Consider the following 25082-nt stretch of genomic DNA (forward strand, 5'->3'; position numbering starts at 1 on the left):
ATGGAACGTAAGAAAGGAATGCCACTAATAAAAAGTGAAGATGAACTTTCAAAATGTATTGAAATATTAAGAGTAAAAAGACAAGAAATTCATGAGCAAATTATAAAGGTAATAAATTGTGGAGAAGCGTAACATATAAATGTATAAGTGTATAAAAGAATTAATATATATATATATATATATATATATATATATTTTATTTTTATTTTTATTTTTATTTTTCATATTACATGAGGAAGAGGACAAAGAAAGAATGCAGAAAGAGATTGCTATGCTAAATGATAAATTGCAAGAAGTTTGTCATAGTATAGCAAAAAAATTACAAACACGTTTAGAATATGATAGAACAATAAAAGAAACATCAGCTGCCTACACAAAAATAAGGGAATCAGCTAAATCGTTATTACATATTTTAAAAAGAGAAGAAAGTCATCTTGGAAATAAATTATATAGTGGAACATCTGAAGATGATTTAAGATCCCTTAGAGAATTGGGAAATATACAAAATTGAAAGTAAAATATATGTAAAAAGAAATGCTAGGTATATAATAAAGGATATTATAGGAGGCAAAAATATGTCATGGCCCCTTTTATATGAATATTTAAAAATTCATATATTATAACAATGTTTAAGATATATAAAAGTGAGCTCAAAAAAACACACCCATAAAAATATTTATTACATATATATATTATATATGTTAAAAAAAAAAAAAAAACATATAATTAATATTACGTATGATTTTTTTGACAAGAGTAAGTATACTCTTGAATAATTTATACGTTCATTTTACAATGGTATAAAAAAATTATATAAATATAAAAATATATATATATATATAAAAATATATATATATATATATATATTTATTTATTTTTTTTTTTTGTTAAAAAACCTGATATAGTGTGCATTATTTATGTACAAAAATAAACCTCTATATTATTTTTTTATACAAAAATTAAAATAGTTTTTTTTTTTTTTTTTTTTATTTTCACAAACTATTGAAGAATAATGAAAAATGTGGAAATACATTGTCTACGTATTTATCCTTTTATAATATAAATAGATATTAATGGTTCTCACTATGAACATTTTTTTTTTTTTTTTTTAATAAATAAAAAATTTCAAAGATGATTTTTTTGAACAGTAGGAAAATAAATAAATAAATAAATATATATATATATATATATATATATATATATAATATACTTGAATATATTTATATTAGTGAAAAATGAGAGAAAATTAAGAATTTTTAAAGTATAAATTTATAAGGTGTATATATATTTTCTTTTTTATGACAGTTCATATATATGTATAGCTTAACATATATATAATTTTTTTTATTTAAATTTTTTTTGAGCAAGATGAGTAATGTAAATAAAGAAAAGAGATTACTACTTTTAATTACACGTGTGAATATGCTGATAAATTTATTACAGACAAGATTAGCTTATCCATTAATATATCCATTTAATACTACAGCATTGAATAATGAGAAATCTTTGAATTTTTATTTGGAAAGGTTAAGAAAGGAAGGAAATTTTGATGAGCAAACCTTTATGAAATCCTTAGGTTTTATTACCCCTTCGATTATATGCCTAACAAAATTAGTATATATTTTAAAGGCAGGTTATTCACTTTGTAATTACACAGGAGTAAATAATAAAATGATATATATAGAAAGAAAGAATAAGAATAAAAATGTGAACCTGTTAAATGAACATGAGAAAAAATTACATTTATTGAAACCTCAAGTGTGGAGACTACTCAAACCGAATGACGAAATGAACACCAAACATTTAAAATGGAGGAAATGATAAAATGATAAATTAATATTTAATTAAACATATAAATGAATAATTAAAAGTGTTATTAAATTGTTCAGAAAATATAAAAAAAAAAAAAAAAAAATATAAAATTTAACATATAATAAAATTATTAAATGTATAAAAAATGAATAATATTAATATATGTTAACTGTAATAACTTTTTTATGTATCATGCATAAAATATATATATATATATATATATATATATATTATCATGTAGATAAGATTATCACATTCTTAAATGATATTTAAAAAAATGTTTGTAAATTCTTTTAATTTTTATTTTATTTTATTTTTTTTTTTTTGTATAAAATTCATTTTATATCAACTCCTAATTTTTTGAAGATATCTTTAATATTATTGTGTCTCTCTAATATTTTTAGAAATTTCATTTTTATTCGTGGATCTCTTAACAAGAAAGGTTTATTAACAATTTTGCATACATCTAGATCATTTTTATGACCATCTTCTGAAAATTCTTTCCATCCCAATAAATTAAATTGATAACATGTACAATCTTCATATTGATTATTTTTATTTTGTGAATTTGATTCATTGTTTGTTTTTGTTTCTATATTATTATTATTATTATATGTTTGGTTGTTTTCATATATATTTGTTTGATAACCTTGATCCTTATTAATATGATTATCCATATGATTATCATTATTATTGTTGTGGTTTTTTATATTATTTATTTGTTTGCCAGATATATTATTATTTTCGGAGTTATATGAATAAATATTTCCATTTATACTTTCCACATTTTTATTCATCATATAATTTGAATTATTTTGATCATAATTATTATATTGATCTTCTCCCTCTTGAAAATTATCATCATCATCATCATAATAATTATAATTATTATTATAAACATCATCATAATTATCATATTCATTTTCTCCATCTTGATAATTATAGTAATTATCATCATTATCATCATAATTATTTTCATTTTTATTATAAATTTCTTCATTATGATAAGTATTATTTAATCCGTTTGATAAAGTTTTATTATTTAAAATTTTTGAATTATCTAATTCGTTTGTCATAAAATTTGTTATGTTAGGATTTTCTTCATGAGTGCTATTTATATTATCATTTTTATTTTTATTTAATAATAAATAATTAGCTTCCTTTTGTTCATTTGTAATATTATTTGTTAAAACTTTTATATTATTATTATTATTATTATGAACATTTGTTTTTTCTTCAACATTAACTGAGGAAGTATTATTTTGCATTATATTAGATGCTTCATAATCATCAACATGTTTTGAAGGTGCTCTTGATGATACTGTTTTTCTATTTCTAAATGGATCTTCAAATGTATTTTTATCTGACTTTTTATATTGTTTACCTTTTGTATTTATATTTTTTAAATTACTGAATTTTACTTTTTTCTTTTCTAGTTTTTGATTTTCTTCTATATCTTTTAAAATTTTTATATAATTATATAATATATGATTTTCATCAATTTCTTTTGTTTTATTATCTTGACCTATATTAAATACAGTGAAACTTTTAATGTCTTCGTCATTTTCATTTAAATATATTTTAGATTGAATATCTGAAAAAAAATGAGAACAATAATCATATAATTTCTTATTTACTGATGGGATTATATTATTTGAATTAATATTTTTTATTGTTAATAAATAATTATTATCTAAATGTTGATGTGATTCATATCCTTTCATAATTTTATTTAATATATTCTTGGAAAAAAATACATCAACCATTTTATTATATAAGTATCTATTATTAATCATCAAATTTAAATTATTAAACATATTATGGAAGAAAAATAAATATCCCTTTTTATTATTATTACAACATATATTAAAAATATTATAATCATTATTTTTAAAATCGTTATTACATATAAAAGTATCAACAGTTGTGTTTTCATTTTCTTCATTATTTATCTTATTAAGATTATTCATGTTTACATCATCATAAAAAATATCTTTGTTCATTTCATTATCTGTATCAATATTTTCAATTTTTTTTTTTTTTTTGGAGGGGGGTCCCTGTTCATCAAACAAATGAATCATTTCGTTGTTATGTATTTCTGCATGTTTTTTCATCCTTTCTCTAGAATACAAATTATTTAATTCATTTAAATTATATGAAGCGAACATAAGGAAATCTTTAAAACTAATGTATGGAACGAAACAGATGTCTAGATGCAGAACGGCGGCATCTTTGATTAATGTTAATTTTTTTATCATATTTAAAATATATTTTGATAATATATCTAATGAACAGTTCATGTTAATATGAAAGTCGTCATAGTAATTATTATTATTATCATGATTATCATTATTTAAATTGTCTTCATTTATAACTTTTTCATATATATCTTTTATATTTGTATGTTCTTCATTTGTATTTCCTTCATTTGTATTTTCTTCATTTGTATCTTTTTCATTTGTATGTTCTTCATTTGTATTTCCTTCATTTGTATTTCCTTCATTTGTATTTCCTTCATTTGTATTTCCTTCATTTGTATGTTCTTCATTTGTATGTTCTTCATTTTTATTTTCATCCCTTTCAACAAAAGATGGATCCTCAGAAACTCCATTATTGTTTGCCAATTTCCTGTCCATCTTATTTACTATAAAATCATACAAATTATTTAAACTATTCAAAACATTATTTAAAAATTCTTTTTTAAAGTCTTCTAAAAATTTGACATGCTTTTTATTATGACCATTACTATAATCAGTTGTAGTATTTGTTGTGTTCCTTGAATCCATTTGAGATATTTTATTTGTTGACATATCACAGTTGCTTCCTTTAAACTCTACTTTTTGATTTTGAACATTAATTTTTGTTCCTATTCCTTTATTTGTGTGAACCCGTTTTATTTCTTTTTTTATATATTTCAAAAGAACAGGTGGAAATTCTGTATGAACTAACTGGAAAAGAATAAAAATAGAATTGTAATTATAATTTATTATTGTTATAATTATATTTAATATAATATCTATTATATATGCATATTCATATAATTCAATAATTTTATAATTGGTTTCTTCTATTATATCAAAGTAAAAAGAAAAAAAGTCTAATAAATTTGCAATATTAATGTGCTTGTTTAAACGTATAGAAAAATCGTATACATGAAAAAAAATTATATCATCATTATAATATTTTATATGGTTATGTATTTCTTCATTGTTATTATGATCATATATCACATCATTATTATTATGATCAATATTATTATTTTTTTCTTTATTATTATTTTTTTCTTTATTATTGTTCGTATTTATGATTATATTTTTTCCTCGTGCTTTATAAAATATGCATGGTATTTTTTTTCTGTGGTCTTTATAATTATGTATATATGTAAAAAATAGATTTATTAAATTTTTTTCTACTTTAAAGAATGTAAAGAAATAAAAGATTTTATTTTTTATTATTTCATATATATTTATTAAACAATATTGCACTGTTTTTAAATCGACATAATCTGTATATTTATAAAGTATTTCTTTATTATTTCGATCAACTACATTTTTTGTATTAATTAATTCAAAATAATATTGTATAAAATATTTTATATATTTCATATAATTAGGACATGAAAATAATTCTTTTTCATTATATTGTAATGAATTAACAGATGTTAATTTATTATAACAGGCACGTTCTTCATATTCATTTGTTGATGTTTTTTGAACTCTTTTAAGATATTGTCTTTCTTTAAAAAATTCATCTTTATGATAAAATAAATAATGATCATCACAAATTAAATTATCATCATCATCATTATTATTATTATTATTATTATTATTATTATTAATATTTATTTTATTATTTGTAACCTCTAAATTTATATTCATTTTATTAATTTGCATGTTTTCACTTGTGTTATTATAAAATATTGAATGTTTATGAAAAAATAAAAACAGAACATATGTATATCCATGAAATATAGTACTCGATATTTTTATTATAAAACGTATTAACTCTTGAGGAAATATTTTCTTCAATTTATTAATAAAATTATATAATATAATTAATAATTTTTCAGATGGGAGATATAACAGTTTTATTAATTTATTATAATTATTTTTATAATTATTGAAGAAACATATTTTTATTATATCTAATAGAAATGAAAACATATTAGATAATTCTTTCAGTAAATATATTTCTTCATTATATGTATAATATATATTATTTAATTGTGTATTATTATATGAGAAGAAAGAGAAATAATTAATTTTATTCATAACTATACTACTAGATCTATAATCCTTTTTATTATTTCCACTTAAAGAATTAAATTCTTTTAATTTTGATATGATTTTATATATATGATCATATAATATGGTAAATATAGGTATTCTATGATTTATAAATACAACACAACATTGAACACTTAAACATCTAGCTATAATATTATTACTTTTACTAATACGTATTATATAATTTAAATAATCACAAAAATCTTCAAAATTTGTATATTCCTTATTTTTTAATTCTTTTCGAATTAAACATATTTTTGTTCTTTCTTCTTCATTTAAATAATTCAAACTAATATGTTGGTCATATAAATATTCTTCTCTTCTTAATTTATTAAGTATAACATCTTCATGATCATCTTCTTTAGTTTCGTTATAATAACAATTAAAAATATTACTATTATTATTTTCATCATAATTAATATCATTTACTTGAAGAAAATTTTTTATCGAATATGGACATGGTCTTGTAATATATTCTATTCTTTTTATTTTTTTCTTACATATATTATTCTTATTATTATCATTTGTATTTAATAACTTCTCTCCTTTTCTCTCATCAATATTAAATAATGTTGATTCGTCATGTTTTAAATTATCTCGTAACATGTTTTTATTTTCTCTATAACTATTATTATTTAAACGATCATTAGATATGTTCATACTATTTTTACTACTAATATTATTATTATTCTTATTATTTAATATTCTTTTAGAGGTTAAAAAGGACATACCCTTGAAATTATTTCCTATAAAATTTTTTTTTAATATATTATCTTCCAAAGAATTCATCATGTTATTATTACTATTACTATTACTATTATTATTATTATTAATATTAATATTACTACTAATACCTTTCTCTTTCTCATTTGTTAATACATCTAATCGATCCTTTATATTTTTAAAATTCATACTCAGATTTCCTATTAATGATATATAATTCTTTCTCATATAAAAACCCCTTTTCTTATAATCCTCAAAAAATATCTCTTCATAATCATCTGAAGAATAATTTAAGTTGAATACACGGAAATGCTTACAATAATTTTCATTCATAATTTGTTTTCTGATATCTATATCACAACATAAATATACACCTTGATTGTTTCCTTTCTCATTTAAATAAAATGGATTATTTAATTTATAATATAAAATTATTTTTTCTAATTCCTTTTCTTTCCTTAAAAACATGTTATTCGAATAATCATTTTTTTTATCCATATATATATTATTATAACCATAATAATTATATTCTTTATTTTCATATATATTTAAAGCACTACCCCTTTGAGAATACAAATCATCTTTTTCTTCTTGTGATTGTAAATGATGTGATTCTGATTGTCTTTCTAACGAGTGGTCTATATGATTCCGTTTTTCTTCATCATCTTTATTATCTTCTTTTTCTTCTTCCTCATATAGTTCTTTCTCTTGTTTAATATATTCATTTTGTTCATCATCTTCTTCGTTTATTTCTTCCTTCTTTGCTTCTTTTTTTTTATCTTCATTTAGTTCTATATCTTCTTCTTCATCACTAAAAAATGCAGTTCCGTCATTATTATTTAACATATTTGAATACAAAATAAAGGTTTCATAATTATTTTTAAATATATCTAATTTGTTATAATTAGGCATGCCTATAATAGTGGATTCTTCATACATAGTATTACACATATTATTATCATTTATTTTTGAATCCATATTTTTTTCTTCATCTATAAGATTATTATCTAAATGTATATCTTCCTTATTATTATTATTATTATTATTATTATGTATTGTCTCTTCTTTTAAATTTTGAGTATCTTCACTTTTTTTACTCTTGGTACTAGCTCGTCTTCCTCTTTTGCCTTTCTTATTATCACACTCATTTGTTACTTCTTCTTTGATTATTTCTTCTTCAACCTGTTCATCATAATCACTCATTTTTTCGTTATCTTCCTTTTTAACATCTTCAACTTTGTTTTTTGCTTTCCTTCCAGCTCTTTTATTAATTGTTGTTTTTTTGATAGATTCTTTTTTCTTTGTGCCTTTTCTTTTACCCTTTGGATGTTTGATATCCTCCTCATCCAAATCATGGTCATTATGATCACCTTGATTGTCTTCATCATTGTCTTCATCATTGTCTTCATCATTTTCTTCATTATTATCATCTTCATCTTCGTCAATATAATCCAGATCATCTAATTCTGAATCTTCTAAAATAAATTCATCCTCTCTATTTTGCTCCCCTTCATTTTCTTCCTCCTCGTCTTGTTCCTCGTTTACATTGATTGCACTTTTGGTTCCTTCAAAACAAATATTTTTTAAATCCTTAGAAATATAAAAAGAATATACATATGAAGGAAATATATATTTAAAATCCAAAAAAGTTAGTAGTAGTAACATTCCTGATATACTATAAGAAGGAATTAGTCTAGTATATTTTAAAACCGAACGAAATAAAAAGGATTGATTATCAGATGTTTTGTTAAACCATATATAAAATATCCTTAATATATATATTATATTATATCTTAATATATATATAGATGAATGATGATTATATTCAGTTATATTATTTGAACCTAACCAATCACTAAAACTTAATAATTTATTTAATAAATATAATAATGAATAAAATAATTCATTGTTTCTATAAGTTTTTAATGTTATGAATTCATTATTATCATGTGTTAAATTATAAAAAAAATTAAAGAGTACATTTAATATACTCTTAACAAAAAACAAAGTTTTTAATCGACACTTTAATATTTTGTATAAATTCCTTCCACTGAATTTATTAAAATTCATTGTTGCTAATTTAAATATATTCATATTTAAAAATATTATACTTTTTGATATCAACTTAATTAAAAAATCTAAATTGTTTTCATTATATAATGCTGATCCTATATTTTTTACACCATTCTCTATATCATACTTATTTATATAATTTGAATTTAAAAACATATTATCTGTATATCTTTCATTTGGATCTATATTTGTATAATATATATTATTATAATTTACCTGACTTGTTAATAAATTTTTTTTTTTTTTTTTTTTTTCTTTTTCTAAAAATGTGTATAAATTTGAATATTCTTTAATTGGCTTGTTCACTTCATCTAATTTATTATTTTTTATACAAATATAATTATGATATTCACAACCTTTATAGAAAAATCCATCATTGTTAATAATAAAAGGTTCTTTGTTTTGATAATCACATAATTTCCTTTTTTTTGAAACATTTTTATTATAACTATTTTCTTCATTATGCTGATGGATGTTTTGATTTTCACCATCCTCATCATAATTGTCATAATTTTGGTTGTTATATTTGTTTTGATCCTGATATATATTATTATTATCATTATCATGATCATCATACGTATCATCCTCATTACTATTATCATCGTCATATTCCATATTTGATTCATTTGACATGCCAACTTCATATGTTTGTGATTCATTGTAAGGGTCATATAAGTTATCGAAATAATTTACATTAGAACATAAATTCATATAATAATATAATAAGTGTAAAGGTAAGAAAGGATATGTGTCCAATTTTTTATTTATATTATTATCTGTTGATGTATCATCCAATTCTTCTAATAATTCTACAAATTCATAATTGGTATTTCCTAAGATTATACAATTTCTTGTTGAGTTGTTTATATATATATCATTGTTTAATTTATTAATAGAGTTATTTAATTCTTTAGATTTTTTTAAAGAATATTTATCTTTATCTATTTTACAACATTCAATTATTTTTTTAATATTTGGATTATATTTTGATTTTAAAGGAAATAAATTGAGAATCATATCTTCATTATCAAATAAGTCTTGTTTTATTTTTTCAACAAAATCATGATTTTTATCTCCAACATGGTTTATATTATTTTCATTTATAGAATTATTATTTCTTTTATTAATACTTTTATTATATTTATTTAATATATTAAATATACTATGCTTGTAAGCTTCTTTCTTTTTATTTTTATCCATCTCATTAAATTTCTTCTTTTCATATTTATATAAATCAAGATACAAACCTCTTAAATTGTAATACAAATCAAAATATGTTTTATAAAACATTTTATCATGACTAATGTAATGTTTTAAAAATATTTTCTTAGGTTCTTTATTATTTAAGGTACCATAAGAATAATCTTTTTCTTTTTTTATTTCTCCGGTAATATGTTGAATTTCTTCTAGACACACAAATATAGAATAACCAAAATGAAATATAAAATAACCACTGTCATCATAAAATATTAAATTATAAATAATATTTAATAAATATCTAATAGATACCAAAATAAATTCATTGCTGTTATTATTATTTTGTATATTATTTTGTTCAGAATTATTTGAAGTGTTAAGTATATTAATATTATTAGCAAAATGATTTATATTATTATCATCATCATTAGGATCTAATTCTTGGTGTGTTTCATCTCTTTGATTTTCTTTCGTTTCATTATTTTTTTTCTTGTTCTTATTTCTTTTTTTCCAGTTATGTTCATATATTTTTTCTAAATATATGAAGTAATAAAATAAATATATAATATGATGAAAGAAATTATAAAAGTTGTTATTATTAAATATAGCTAATTTGGACAAAGGATAATTACATAAAACATTAAAAAATTTAATATATGTTAAAGATATTTCTTTTCCACTATTAAAAAAGTTATATATTAAAATATTTGTATTACAAAATATTTTTAATGAACAAAGAATATAAGAACAATAATTACGTATATTCTTCATATCTTTATAATTATATCCATTTAAATATAATTCATCAGATATATCTTTATTTCTTAATATATCATTATATGTATATACACTTTTTATATTATCATAAAAAAAATTCTTCTCATTATATATGAATTCCATATTGATATCATCTACATTATATACTGCATCTTTTTCTCCTTTCATATTATTATCATCTCTAGTATCATTGGAATTTAAAAAATATGATTTATTTTCTTTAATTTTATTTTCTTCATTGTTTGATACATAATTAGTTTCTTTTGGTTCCTTTCCACTATAAAAATAACAGTTATTATTATTATTATTAACACCACCACCACAATCATCATCATCATTATTATTATTAATATTAATATCACTTTTATTTTCATTATTGGGAATATAATTTTCGCTATAAGGATCGTCATATACACATGTCAATTCATTATCTTCATTCCTTGTATTATAATTATTGTCATATATAATATCATCAATATTATTATCCATTGGGTTATTTATATTATTAGTACTTTGGAAATACATATTATTATTAAGATTATCATCAAGCTCATCATTCATATCAGCATCATCATCATTATTATGGTTTTCTTTTATTATATTCATATTTTCATTTGGCATATTATTTTGGTCAGAATAATTTTCTTCATTATTGTTTGCTTCATCCATTTCATTTTCTTTTTTCTCATTTATACTCATATTTATTTCTTTCATTTTTTTATTTATTATTAAACATATGTTCTTATACAATACTTCATATAATGCTATGTTATATTTCATTAACATATTAATTCCACCTGAACAGTTCAGGAAATAAAACACAAAATCATTCATAGCTGTAATAAAACAAATATCATATGAATTTAAGAAAAGGGAATTTTTAATATGTATTTCATATTCTTTTAAAATATAAAAAAAAAGATTAAAAAATTGTTTATATTCTAGATATGAAATAATATAATTATGTATTTTATGTATGTAGAAATTTTTCTTATTATTTTTTTCATCAAAAACAAAAATTTCATTTTCATAAAGAGCATCATAACAGCTATTTTTACTATAATAACATGTATGTTGAAATAATTCTTTCTGGACATTTTTTAATTCATATATAAGTTTACAACATAATTCCTTATTAAACAAATTAGGTTCATACATTTTTCTATTCGTAATAATATTCATGATGCTCTCTTCCCATTTACTAATTTCTTCAAAGAGTTTAACTTTGCTTAAAATTATACCCAGCAACCTTTTAATATTATATCTATAAAAAGGAACATCAAAATGAAATATATATGTATGTATATATATATATATATATATATATATATATATATATATATATTTTGTATCATTCTCATTTTAACATTACCTTTTCAGTTTCCTATGTGATGACAACTCTAATAACCTTTCATATAGCGTGTCATTATTTTCATCCACCTAAGAATATAAAATACAAGAATGTTTATGTGTTGAAAGGTTTATATATATATATGAATAAACATAAATGTGAAATGTATATATATATATATTTTCTTCATATAAGACATTATTTTTTTTTTCTTTAATATACTTATTTTTTAAAAAACAAAAAATGAATAAAATTATGTAATATAATATAATACAATATAATATAACGTAGTATAGATTAATATAATATAATAAATATATTCTACATATATAAATATACATTTAGCTATTTATTAATTCTGCGGTATTTTTTTTCCTTTTTTCTTTATTCTTTTTTTTTTGAGCATTTTAAATATATATATTTTATACAAACATAAAAATTAAGATAAAAAAACAAACAAAAAATTAAAACATCTGATACATATAAATCTTTTATAATTAAGTTTTAAAAAATATTAAAAATATCCGTTTTATAACATGTTTCAACCACCAAAGGGAAGAAAAAAAAAAAAAAAAAATAAAATAATGTTTTTCATTTTTTTTTTTTTTTCTTTTTCTTTTCTACATCATATATTAAAATAAATATAATAGTCGAAAAAAGAATAACATATTATATATATTTTTAATTAATTTATATTGAGGTGGTAAAGGATATTTAAAAAAAAAAAAAAATTTAACATGTATAATATTTTGATTACAAATAAAAATGCACAAAAAAAAAATAAAAAACACAAAAAAAATATAAGAGCAAATAAAAATGAATTAGGTTTATCTATATCATTGAAGTGGAATGATATAATGAATTTCACACATATATAAATATATAAATATACAAATATATAAATATACAAATATATAAATATACAAATATATATATATATATATATATATAATATTACACATATATATAATGTCTTTATAATATATATATACATATATATATTTTTTCTTTTTGTTCATTTATTTATTTATTATTATTTTTTTTTAAACAAATATATAAATATACAAATATATAAATATACAAATATATATATATATATATATATATATATATATATATATATATATATATAATATTACACATATATATAATGTCTTTATAATATATATATACATATATATATTTTTTCTTTTTGTTCATTTATTTATTTATTATTATTTTTTTTTAACTTACGTAATTACAAAAAAGGTTCATAACATATGAATTCGAGACAAATGCAATGATCGTCTTTAATATAGCTGTTTTAATTTTCCATGATGATAAAAAGTAAATATCATAAATATTCAGCATATTTATTAAATTTATTAAGACATGTGGACATGTAGGATCATAATATAAAATATTATCATTAAAGTTAAGATGTATTATATAGTTTAATAATTCTGGATATAAAGCACATCTTCTTAAAATGAATAGTGCACCTAATATATCATGTAATTTAATTTGCATATACTTATAATAGTTTAAAAAGAATCCATCCTTTTCATTTTGTATACTTTTATATATATAGAATATCCACATAGCACCAAATTTTATAATTTTTTTAAATATAGGAATATTATTTTTATATATTTCTTTTTCATTTTTATACATAGTAGTTAATTCGTTTAATAATTGTATGATTAATTTGTTACTTGGTGGTATAAATGGTTCTTTCATTGTATGATTTTTTTCTATATCAGTATTTTCATTATGACTTACATACTCCTTCTCATTATTATCAATATTTATGACATTGTTATCTATACTTGTATTGGTAAGGACACTTTCTTTTTTTTTTTCTTTTTTTAAATCGTTGTTATTATGGTCCTTTGGTGAGTTTTCTTTATCACTAGATATATGTTCATTTATTGCGGATTGTTCTTGTATATTTTCAGAAATATTTTTGTCCAACTTATCATTTTTGTTCAACTTATCATTTTTTTCCAACTTATCATTTTGTTCCAACTCACCATTTTTTTCCAACTCACCATTTTTTTCCAACTCACCATTTTTTTCCAACTCACCATTTTTTTCCAACTCACCATTTTTTTCCAACTCACCATTTTTTTCCAACTCACCATTTTTTTCCAACTCACCATTTTTTTCCAACTCACCATTTTTGTCCAACTCACCATTTTTTTCCCCCTTAAGGTCACTAATATGTTGAACATTATTTGATATAAATTGTTCTTCTAACATATTTGACAATTTGTACAATTGCGTATTGTTATAACACGTTTGTATAAAATTGTGTTCTATATTACTTTCATATGTAAGAATATTGAAATTAAAATTTTCTTTTATTAAACTGTTCAAATTATAAGTTTTTATGTCCACATTTTTATGTGGGGCATAAATTTCGTCCTTTTCAAAATCAACATTTTCTACATCCAAGGTTGCTTCATTAGTACTACTTCTAATGTTGTTGTCGTAAAGATTTTCTTTGAAATATCTATAAAATTAAAAGAATAAATGATAAATATAATATAAATGAAAAATAAAAATAAATATATATATATATATATATATATGTGTATGAATTTATTTAATAATTGACTTACCTAAGCGCTTCTGCAACATTTTCAATTTGCCCCAATACTATAACCGATAAGTTTTTAAAATTTCCTTTAATTATAATTTTATCAATTAATAGAGAAGAATCTATTGTATCATTATTTGTGGAAGCAAAAAAAAGTCTGTTTTTAAAATTATAAGATAATTGATATAACTGTTTAAAATAATGATAATCATACTGATTGACTACATTAACATATATACTCAAATTACATTCTGAAGGTAGAGGATTTGTTTTTCCTTCAAACTCAAGATTATTAAATATTTTATCATTATGTGGTAGAATTAATATACCTGTCAATAAAACAATATTATCTGTAAAATTAATTTCTTCAATAAATGTAGGATAATTAAGTTGTGAATCATGATTTAAATTATTATATAAAACTAAATCATTAATTATATTTTGTTGTTTATTAATATCATCATCTGTTTTGTCTATATGTATAGAACATACACATGTCTGTGAATTTATTAATGTATTATAATTTATATTATCCTGATCAAAATAACTTTGTTTATTGTTATAAATGCTTGAACGTATATTATCTTTATTGTTATTATTAAAATTAATATTTCTATTGAAATAGCCATGTTGGTTATTTTTATTTTCAACTTTTAAATTATTAAAATTCATAAACGTAAAATTATTATTATTATTAAATGTTGATATGTTACTATTACGTTTATAAAATTTATTTACATATTTCATATTATAAGATGATTGTTTCATATTCTTCATGTACTTCTTATTTCTCTGGACCATCATATTATTGTTTATTACGCTACTCTTTTTTGGTACCTTCTCATCTTTATCCTTCCTATCTTTATTAAAATACATTTTAAACAGCAATCAATAAAATATATAAATGAATAAATAATAAAAATAAATAAATATATATATATATTATTTACATATATATTATTTGCTTACACAAAATTTGATATCATGTAACAACAAAAAAAAAAAAAATAAAAGAAAAGAAAAATATAATAATATATAATGACAAGTAAATATTAAAAGTATACAAAATTAGTCCTTATTTTATCACTAGTATGAATATTATATCCTTTCTTATTTTTGTTTTTTTTTGTCACACATATGAAACATATATATATATATATTTATATTTTATTTCCCCTATTTATTTATTAATATGTAGAAATACATATAATAAAACACACAAGGATATAAACTATTTTTTCATCATGTATGTTTTTATTACATATTTTTTGTTTTTGTTTTTATTTTGTTTTTATTTTTATTTTGTTTTTAATTTTTTTTTTTTTATTTTTTTATTTATTCATTTGTCATTTATGTTTACATCACAAGATAGTGTTATATATATCAAATATATGAAATGAAAAAAAAAATATATATATATATATATAATTACATCATTTTTATTGAACAGAAGTATATAGATAAAATGATTAAAAAGAATTAAAAATATATGTATATATATATATAATTAAAGGAAATAAAAAAAAATTATAAATAAATAAAATATAAATGTTATAAGAATTATATATATATATATATATATATATATATATATATATATATTTATTTATTTTTTTTTTTTTTTCATTTTATAATATATAATATAAAAATTATTTAAAAAATAAATTATATATATAAAAATTTATATATATATAATATTCTTAATCACTAAATATATAAATAGTGACATTTTCATTTACGTAAATATAATTATACTACATCTTATATATAAATATATTTTATAATTTTAATTATATAAAAAAAAAAAAAGGAAGAAAAAAAGAAGAAAAAAAAAAGAAAGAGGAACTAGTATATATTATATATATATATTTTATATATATATGAAGAATTTTATTTATATAGAGATACATACATATATATATTATATATATATAATATATATATTATATAATAAAATAAAGTAGAAACATCAAATGATCAATATCATACAAAAAATTAAAATATAATAAAAAATCCTTATATAATATAAAATAATGTAATTTAAATATATAATTAAAGATATAGAGTTATAAAAATATATACATAAATATATAATATTTATATATAATTATATATTTTATTATAGAAATTACAAATATATATAAAATATATAAATATATAAATAACATGAATAAAAAGTAAAAATATATTTTTATATAGGAATTAAATAATATGAAAAATATGAAAGAAAAAATTCAAATATTTATTTTTATTATATTATAATAAAATAAATGTTTACAAGTATATGATTAAATAAATAATTTCTATATATAAAAAGGTATTATTATTTTTTAATATATATAAAATAAGTAACAAAATATTTGATATATATATATATATATATATATATATATATATATATATCCACGAGGAAAATAAATGTATGATTTATTTTATTTTTAAAGGAATTTAAATATGGTACCAAGTATATAAGAAAATAAAAAAAAATAAAATAAAATGTATATATTTTTTATTTATTCATTTATATTATATATTCCAAACAAAAATGTAAAAGGAAAAAAAAAAAAAAAAAAATATAATATATAAAAAAATATAACATATTTTTATTATTGTGTTAATTTTTTTTTTTTAATTCTTTATAAAATTATGTTGTTTTTTTTAAATACATGTATATATATATATATATATATATATATATATATATATATATATTACATAACATCGGGGACATTATAATATGGATTGTTGGAAATTTAAAAATAAAAAAAATAAAACTTAAAAAAAAAAAAAAAAAAAAAAAGGACAATCAAAGTATAATATTTTTTTTAAACCAAATGATGATATATATATATATATTTTTTATGTCTTTAAATAGTTTTTCTGTTTTAATAAAAAAAAAAAAAAAAAATTATTGAAAGAATAAGTTATTAAATATGTACAATATGTACAACATATATATATATATATATATATGTATATATTTATTTATTTATTTGTTTCAATATAAATAAAAAAATAAAGGTTTTCTTATAATAAGAAAAAGGAATGTAATACATAAATTTTATCAAATGCACTTAATTGTACATATTTTACAACTTTTCATTTTTTTTTTTTTATCTTTTATTATATTGTATTACACAAATATTAAATGTATCAAATTGTTTATAATGAAGTACTAGAAAATAAGCATTACAAAAAAAAAAAAAAAAAAAATATATATATATATATATATATATATATATATATACATATACATATATATATGTTTATATTTATGACTTAAAATATTCCTCGATTATATAACCAACTGTATTGGGGTAAGATAAATGAGATGCAAAATATAAATGTATACATTTCAAGGTTAGAAAGTTTGAGATACCTCCTATACCTTTAATTCTAAGTGTATTAATTTTTCTTAATATTTCACATATAGTATTAGAATCTGTAGGATATTTTTTAAAATATAATTGTATGATAGGAGTGATTTCAAATATTTGTGTGAATGGATTATTTTTATATTGATCACTATTTGATATGTGATTATTATGTTTATGTTGAGATATGAAATATTCACTGTTTAAAAAATAGTTATAAAAAAAGATAAGTATTTTTTTATGTATATGTCTTAAACGAATAACTATATATTTTAAATGATCATATATTAAATAATATCTTAATAATTTAAATTCTTCTCCTGGATGATTTATAAAATCTTCAATATTTTTTATAATATTTATTTTTTCCAAATGAGATATATATCCACATATATTTTTATTTATTAACCAATAAATAGTTGGAAAAGGTCTAATATTTTTTAATAAAATAATTTCATTTTCTATATCTGATTTTTTTTTTATTTTATCACTTCTTTGATTGTAATCATCTTCTGAACTTGAGGTGCATAAAGAATCGGAGCTTTCTACTTCAATATTATTAGGTTTAATATCTCTATTATGTGTAATATCTCTATCATTATTATTATTACTATTATTATTTGGGCCATTATTTTTATCATTATCAATATTCACATTTTGTATTAGATATGTTTGTTTACTGATTATAGTATTATTTTCCTTATTATTACAATTTATTTCTGTTATATGATTATATTTGATGTTCGATATTTTTTTTTTTGATGGACTTACATCACAAGAATTTTGTTTATTATCCAATTTGTTTTTGTTGTCGTATATATCCATGCATTTATTTTCTTCGTTTCTTGATTTTTTATTTTCCAAATTATTTGAATCATCATCATTATTGTAAGTTATATTATTATTTTGTATGGTACTTGTATTGATACAAATATTTGTATTTTTTTTATTATTTATATCTATAGAATTTTTATCCATATATACATTAGAAACATTATATTCTTCATTCTTTATAATGTCACTTTTATTTTCATCTATCTGTTCGTTGTCTCTATTATTACTATCACTCCTGTCTTCTATTTGTTTCTCGTTCAACATTGTATCATCTTTAGTAGATTCTTCCTCCAAATCAGCCGATCTTGTAGCAGACACATCACAAGGTGTTTTTTCAGACATATCACCAGATGTTTTTTCAGACATATCACCAGGTATCTTTTCAGACATATTATCATATACATCAACAAATACATCTTCTGATACCTGCTTGAAGTTATCTGTATTATCATCACATTTAAACTTTTTACATGCGTTTATCTTTTTTATTAAATAATTTGAAAAACTTAATTCAATTTTCTTTTCAAAAATCATAAGGAAAAGAAAATAATCAATACTTAGTTCGTCTGAATATAAAACGAATTCATCTACTTTGTCCACTTTATCGACTTGATTTGAATGTAAAATTTTATGAGATTCTTCATTATTTTTGTTTATAATTATTTTTTCATTAACCATATTGGTTGTATAATTTCTAAATAAATATGATAATGGCGTTTTATTTGAATATAAAAAACGATTAATAAAATATAGAACATTAATTCTTTTTTCTTCATCCAAAATTTCTAGAATATTTTCTTTTTTTTTTTTTTTTTTTCTTAAAGCATTTCTTTTTCTATAGGTTGTTTTTTTGTTATTATTATCATTTTGATAAATCTTTTGTTGTTTATATAAGTCTTTTAAGAAAATATTTTTGAGCATATATAATGATTCCCTGTTTGTTGAACAGAGATTCATAAAATTATAGATATCTTGTTTTTTATAATTATAATCCATAATATTAAATGTTTTACAAACATTATCAAAAATACGTATAGAATCAAAATTAATATAAAAAGGGGATATGCTAATAGTGCCAATATCTTTTTTTAATATTATTTTTATTTTTCTTAATCCATTAGGATCTCTATTTAAGACATTATGTATATCATAAAAATGTTTAAAGGTTAGAGCATAACTAAAAATATTATGAGTACTATTAAGTGTTATATCATTTTTAAATATTTTATAATTATACATTGATAATTTTAAACAAGATAATGAGTTTTTATGTTTAAATATTGTATTATCATTATTGTTATAATTGATATTATTTGTATTATTAATATTATTATTTGTATAATAATTATTAATATTTTTAAAATCATTCATTTTGTTATTACTACTATTACTACTATTATAATAATAATTATTATTATAATTATTGTAATAATTGTTATTATTGTTATTATTGTTATTATTGTTATTATTATTATTATTGTTATTATTATAATCCTTAGTTATATTATCAAACCTATATTCAATATCATCATCAATTTTATTATTATCATCTATATTTGTGTTGTCACTAAAATAGCTATATATCGAATCTTCATCTGAGTTACTATTATTTTGTGCATATATATCATTTTTATTTTTTTCTATGGAATTGAATAAACTGGTCTTCACATTCTTATCTAAACTACTACTTTTATTTTTAAATATATTGTTATTTATTTTATTATTTATATTATAATTTATATGAACATTTTTATTATCATTTGAAACACCTTTAATGTAATATATATATGGAAATGGATCATCCTCTTCATTTAATACTCTTGAAAAACATTTTGAGGAAATTTTATAAAACTTTTTGTGTTCTTCTCTATCGAACGTTTCTGCGATTATATTGGTGTTTGTATTAATATTAGTGTTTGTATTAATATTAGTGTTTGTATTAATATTAGTGTTTGTATTAGTATTAGTGTTTGTATTAGTATTTGTGTTTGTATTTTCATTTTGGCTTGTGCTTATATTTCTCTTAAGGTTTATATTTTTATTTTTATTTATATTTTTATTTATATTTATATTTTCATTTATATTTTTATTTATATTTCCATTTATATTTCCATTTATGTTTGCCTTGGAGGCTATACCTGAATCACTGTTATATTTATTCGTGCCTTTTTGCAACTCTCCTATATTATTCCTTTTAAATGTTTTTCTTTTTTTGTTTTTCTTTTTCTTTTTATCAAATTTTATAAGGCTCAAATTTATATTTAAGGGTTCGTGTATTAATTTTTCTCTACATAAATGATTAATATATTCTGACACATAAATATTTTTTGGAAATTGAAAAAATTCAAATAATATTTTATTGTTTAGATCTTTAGAAAAAAGGGAATCATTTGTATATATATCTTTGTGATTTAAATTTTTATTAACATCAATTTTTTTATTACCCTTAGAAAAATTCGCACACTTTGTGTGTATCTCACTAGAACCACAACTATTAAGAATATTATTATCAATATTATTTTTATCAATATTATTATTATTATCAATATTATTATTATCAATATTATTTTTATCAATATTATTTTTATCAATATGATTATTGGTTTTTATTTGATATAACCTACTTTTATTTTTTTTATAGATATGCTTCTTGAATAATTTCCTGTTATTTGAAAAGATCCTTTTAGATTCCTCTAGAGTTATTATTTTATTTGATTTGATTATATTTATTAAAATATTGTAACTCTCTTCATTGTGTATTTCTATATTGTTTGTTATAATAAATTTTAATATACAATATAAATCTAAATTTTTTAAAAACTTATTTTGTATATTAATTTGTTCACTAGATATATCGTACATTTTTTTCTTTTGTTTTTTTTTGCCCTTAAAACAGAAATATATAAATAAATATATATATATATATATATATATTGTAATATATATTTTATATATTTAATATGTACAATATATTCAAAATATTATTTGAGGAATACTTTTTTTTTTTAATTTTTATTATTTATATGTCGATAATCATTCCTAATTAAAGAAAACACACCTACACTTATATATAAAAAAAAAAAAAAAAAAAAAATTCACATTCACATTTACATTCACTTATTTCTATGTATTATATATTATATTATAATGTTATTATTTTGTTGGTTCTTTTACAATTAAACATATATTTATTAATATACATATTTATATATAATATAATATATATATATATATAATTTATCTTATAACTACAAATATATTATATATAATAAAAATAATTATAATTATAGAAAGAATCATAATAAAATTCAAAAACATCAACTATTATAATATAAAAGAAGAAGTGCAGGGCTTAGGGGTTCCATAAATATATTTATACATTATATATTATATATATATATATTATATATATAATAAATAATTACATTTGGAACAAATATTAGGAATAAAATTACAAAATTTTTATAATTATAATATATAAATAAATATATATTATGCATATAATTGTTAAATCTATATTACAAAAATATTTGGTTTTTTTTTTTTTTTTTTTAAATAAATAATTAAGAAAGGTTAAAAGATTTAATGCATATTAGATAAATATAATATATATATATATATATAATATTATATATATTATTGTTATTATGTGATCTTTTTATTAATAGATATATTAACAAAAATGTATACAAACAAAGATATATAAATATAATATGATATATATATATATATATATATATATATATGTTATTTTTTTTTTTAACTACAATTATTATAAATTACAAATAATTTAGAAGAAACAACAAAAATATTATAAATAAAAAAAATTTTATTTTTAGAGCATGAAATATTAAGGCTATTTATATAAAATTTGCACTGATATAAAATATATGGGGCGTCATACAAATTATCCTATTATATATATATATACATAAATATTAATATATAAATATTATTATATAAATATTAATATAGTATGTTATATATCATATATATATTTAATTGTATCAATTTTAAATACTATAATATTTATAATATATATGTATTTTTTATTTTATTATTATTTTTTTTTAATGCCAATGAAAATATTTTATAAAAGTTACCTTAACTTTAACTTCCTTTTTTCATTTGTTCTTATTTTATATTTCTTTTTTTTTTTTTATTATATATATATATATATATATATATATGTAAATTATGTATATATAATATATATATGTGTAACTATTTATAGTTAGGATTTTACAAAAATCTTAAAAAAAGTTCTTATGATATTTTACGCAATTTTTTTATTTGTTTAATTAATCTTCTGGTTATCAAAAATAAAATTGAAAAAAAAATATATAAATATATGTATATATGTATAAACAGTGTGTTAGGTTATTTTTTTTATATTTTTTTTTATCAGTGTTGTGTTCATTAATAAAAATAACTCATCCTCTATATATCTAATATCAAACCCAATATAAAATAAATAAATATATATTTACATAATATAAAGGTCATTGTCAATATTTAAAAAAAAAAGAAGTGTTCTTTTATAAAATATATAAATATAACAGGAAATATTTATATAAAAAATGTAGGTATTATTATACACACATTAAAAAAAAAAAAAAAAAATTAATGCATATTATATATATATATATATATTTATATATATTTATATATTACGTATGTATTATTAGGTATGTGTTTCTTGTTAGTTTTACTCTGTAGCTTATATTACTTCAATATAATATTATATTAAGTTCTTATAGTATTATTAATAAAATAAAAAAAGGTATATAAAAAAGGAACATATATAAAAGAACCTTCTCATAAGAATATTTTTTTTTCATTTAATATAAAGGCACCAAAAAATATAATATATATATATATATTTTTATATACATATTATATATATGTACAATCTTAATATAATATATAATTTATATGTTCACATTTGAGACCTTGAATAAAAATAAAAAATATAAAATAAAAAAAATAAATTAAAATCCTTGTATTAATATGCCTTTTGAGTATTTTTAATTAAATTTTATATAACACCTTATATATTACAAAATATATCACTTTTCACTAATTTTGTTACATTAATATATATATATATATATATATATATTATATATGTGTATAATATAAATTTTTTCTTTTTTATTATTCATAAAAATCAAAATAATAATAAAAAATATAAAAGAAAAAATATAAAAAGATTGTTCAACACATAATTTTTTTTGATCCATAATATTATATATTTATAAATATATATTTATATTTATATTTATATTTTTATTTATATTTTTATTTTTTCAAAATGGAAAAGAGCTTTATTATGATTAAGCCAGATGGAGTCCAGAGAGGCTTGGTAGGAACAATTATCAAACGCTTTGAAAAAAAGGGATATAAGCTCATAGCAATAAAAATGCTTAATCCAACTGAAGAAATATTGAAAGAACATTACAAAGAATTATCTGACCAACCCTTTTTTAAAAATTTAGTAGCATATATAAGTAAAGGACCTGTAGTTGCTATGGTATGGGAAGGTGTCGATATGGTCAAACAAGGAAGAAAATTAATTGGAGAAACCAATCCTTTAACTAGTAACACAGGTACAATAAGAGGAGACTTTTGTTTAGAAGTCAGTAAAAATGTCATACATGGAAGTGATTCAGTAGCTTCAGCTAATAAAGAAATTAATATATGGTTTAAGGCAGAAGAATTAACACAATGGAAACATCATATGAAAGAATGGATCTGTTCATAAATGGGTCTAATAATATAAGTATAAATGAAATTCCACATGCATTTATATAATATAATATATATATATATATATTTCACATTATAAGTACTTTTTTTATTTTCTCTTTATTTTACATTTTGAGATAGAAAATAAAATATATTATTATAAATTCCTTAAGGAATTTCACACAATTGTACATATATATAAATATATACACATATGTACATATGTACATATTTATTTGTTTATTTTTTATTATTATTTTTTTTTTTTTTTACTTATTTATTTATTAAGTACTAATTACATAAGTCTACTTATACAAATTATTATG

At 18.2% G+C, this 25082-nt stretch overlaps 5 protein-coding genes across 5 annotated transcripts; 3 read left to right on the forward strand and 2 right to left on the reverse strand.

Moving 5' to 3' along the window:
• PGSY75_1366100 (hypothetical protein) lies at positions 1–511 on the forward strand (the record flags this gene model as incomplete). Its single annotated transcript, XM_018787679.1, has 2 exons — positions 1–108; positions 236–511. 2 exons carry the CDS (start codon positions 1–3, stop codon positions 509–511), a joined length of 384 nt encoding a protein of 127 aa, XP_018640421.1.
• An 857-nt stretch (positions 512–1368) lies between these two features.
• On the forward strand, positions 1369–1821 carry PGSY75_1366200 (hypothetical protein; the record flags this gene model as incomplete). The annotated part of the gene is made up of 1 exon (XM_018787680.1): positions 1369–1821. One exon carries the CDS (start codon positions 1369–1371, stop codon positions 1819–1821), a length of 453 nt encoding a protein of 150 aa, XP_018640422.1.
• A 326-nt stretch (positions 1822–2147) lies between these two features.
• Positions 2148–15676, reverse strand: PGSY75_1366300 (hypothetical protein; the record flags this gene model as incomplete). Its single annotated transcript, XM_018787681.1, has 4 exons — positions 2148–12132; positions 12241–12308; positions 13630–14713; positions 14823–15676. 4 exons carry the CDS (start codon positions 15674–15676, stop codon positions 2148–2150), a joined length of 11991 nt encoding a protein of 3996 aa, XP_018640423.1.
• Positions 15677–18072: 2396 nt separating this feature from the next.
• Positions 18073–21870, reverse strand: PGSY75_1366400 (rhoptry protein; the record flags this gene model as incomplete). The annotated part of the gene is made up of 1 exon (XM_018787682.1): positions 18073–21870. One exon carries the CDS (start codon positions 21868–21870, stop codon positions 18073–18075), a length of 3798 nt encoding a protein of 1265 aa, XP_018640424.1.
• A 2452-nt stretch (positions 21871–24322) lies between these two features.
• Positions 24323–24772, forward strand: PGSY75_1366500 (nucleoside diphosphate kinase; the record flags this gene model as incomplete). Its single annotated transcript, XM_018787683.1, has 1 exon — positions 24323–24772. The coding sequence occupies one exon, from the start codon at positions 24323–24325 to the stop codon at positions 24770–24772; it is 450 nt and encodes a 149-aa protein (XP_018640425.1).
• Between the last annotated feature and the right edge of the window lie 310 nt (positions 24773–25082).

The sequence above is a fragment of the Plasmodium gaboni genome, chromosome 13 (genome assembly GCF_001602025.1).
Source record: "Plasmodium gaboni strain SY75 chromosome 13, whole genome shotgun sequence".
In the NCBI taxonomy this organism is placed as follows: Eukaryota; Apicomplexa; class Aconoidasida; order Haemosporida; family Plasmodiidae; genus Plasmodium; species Plasmodium gaboni.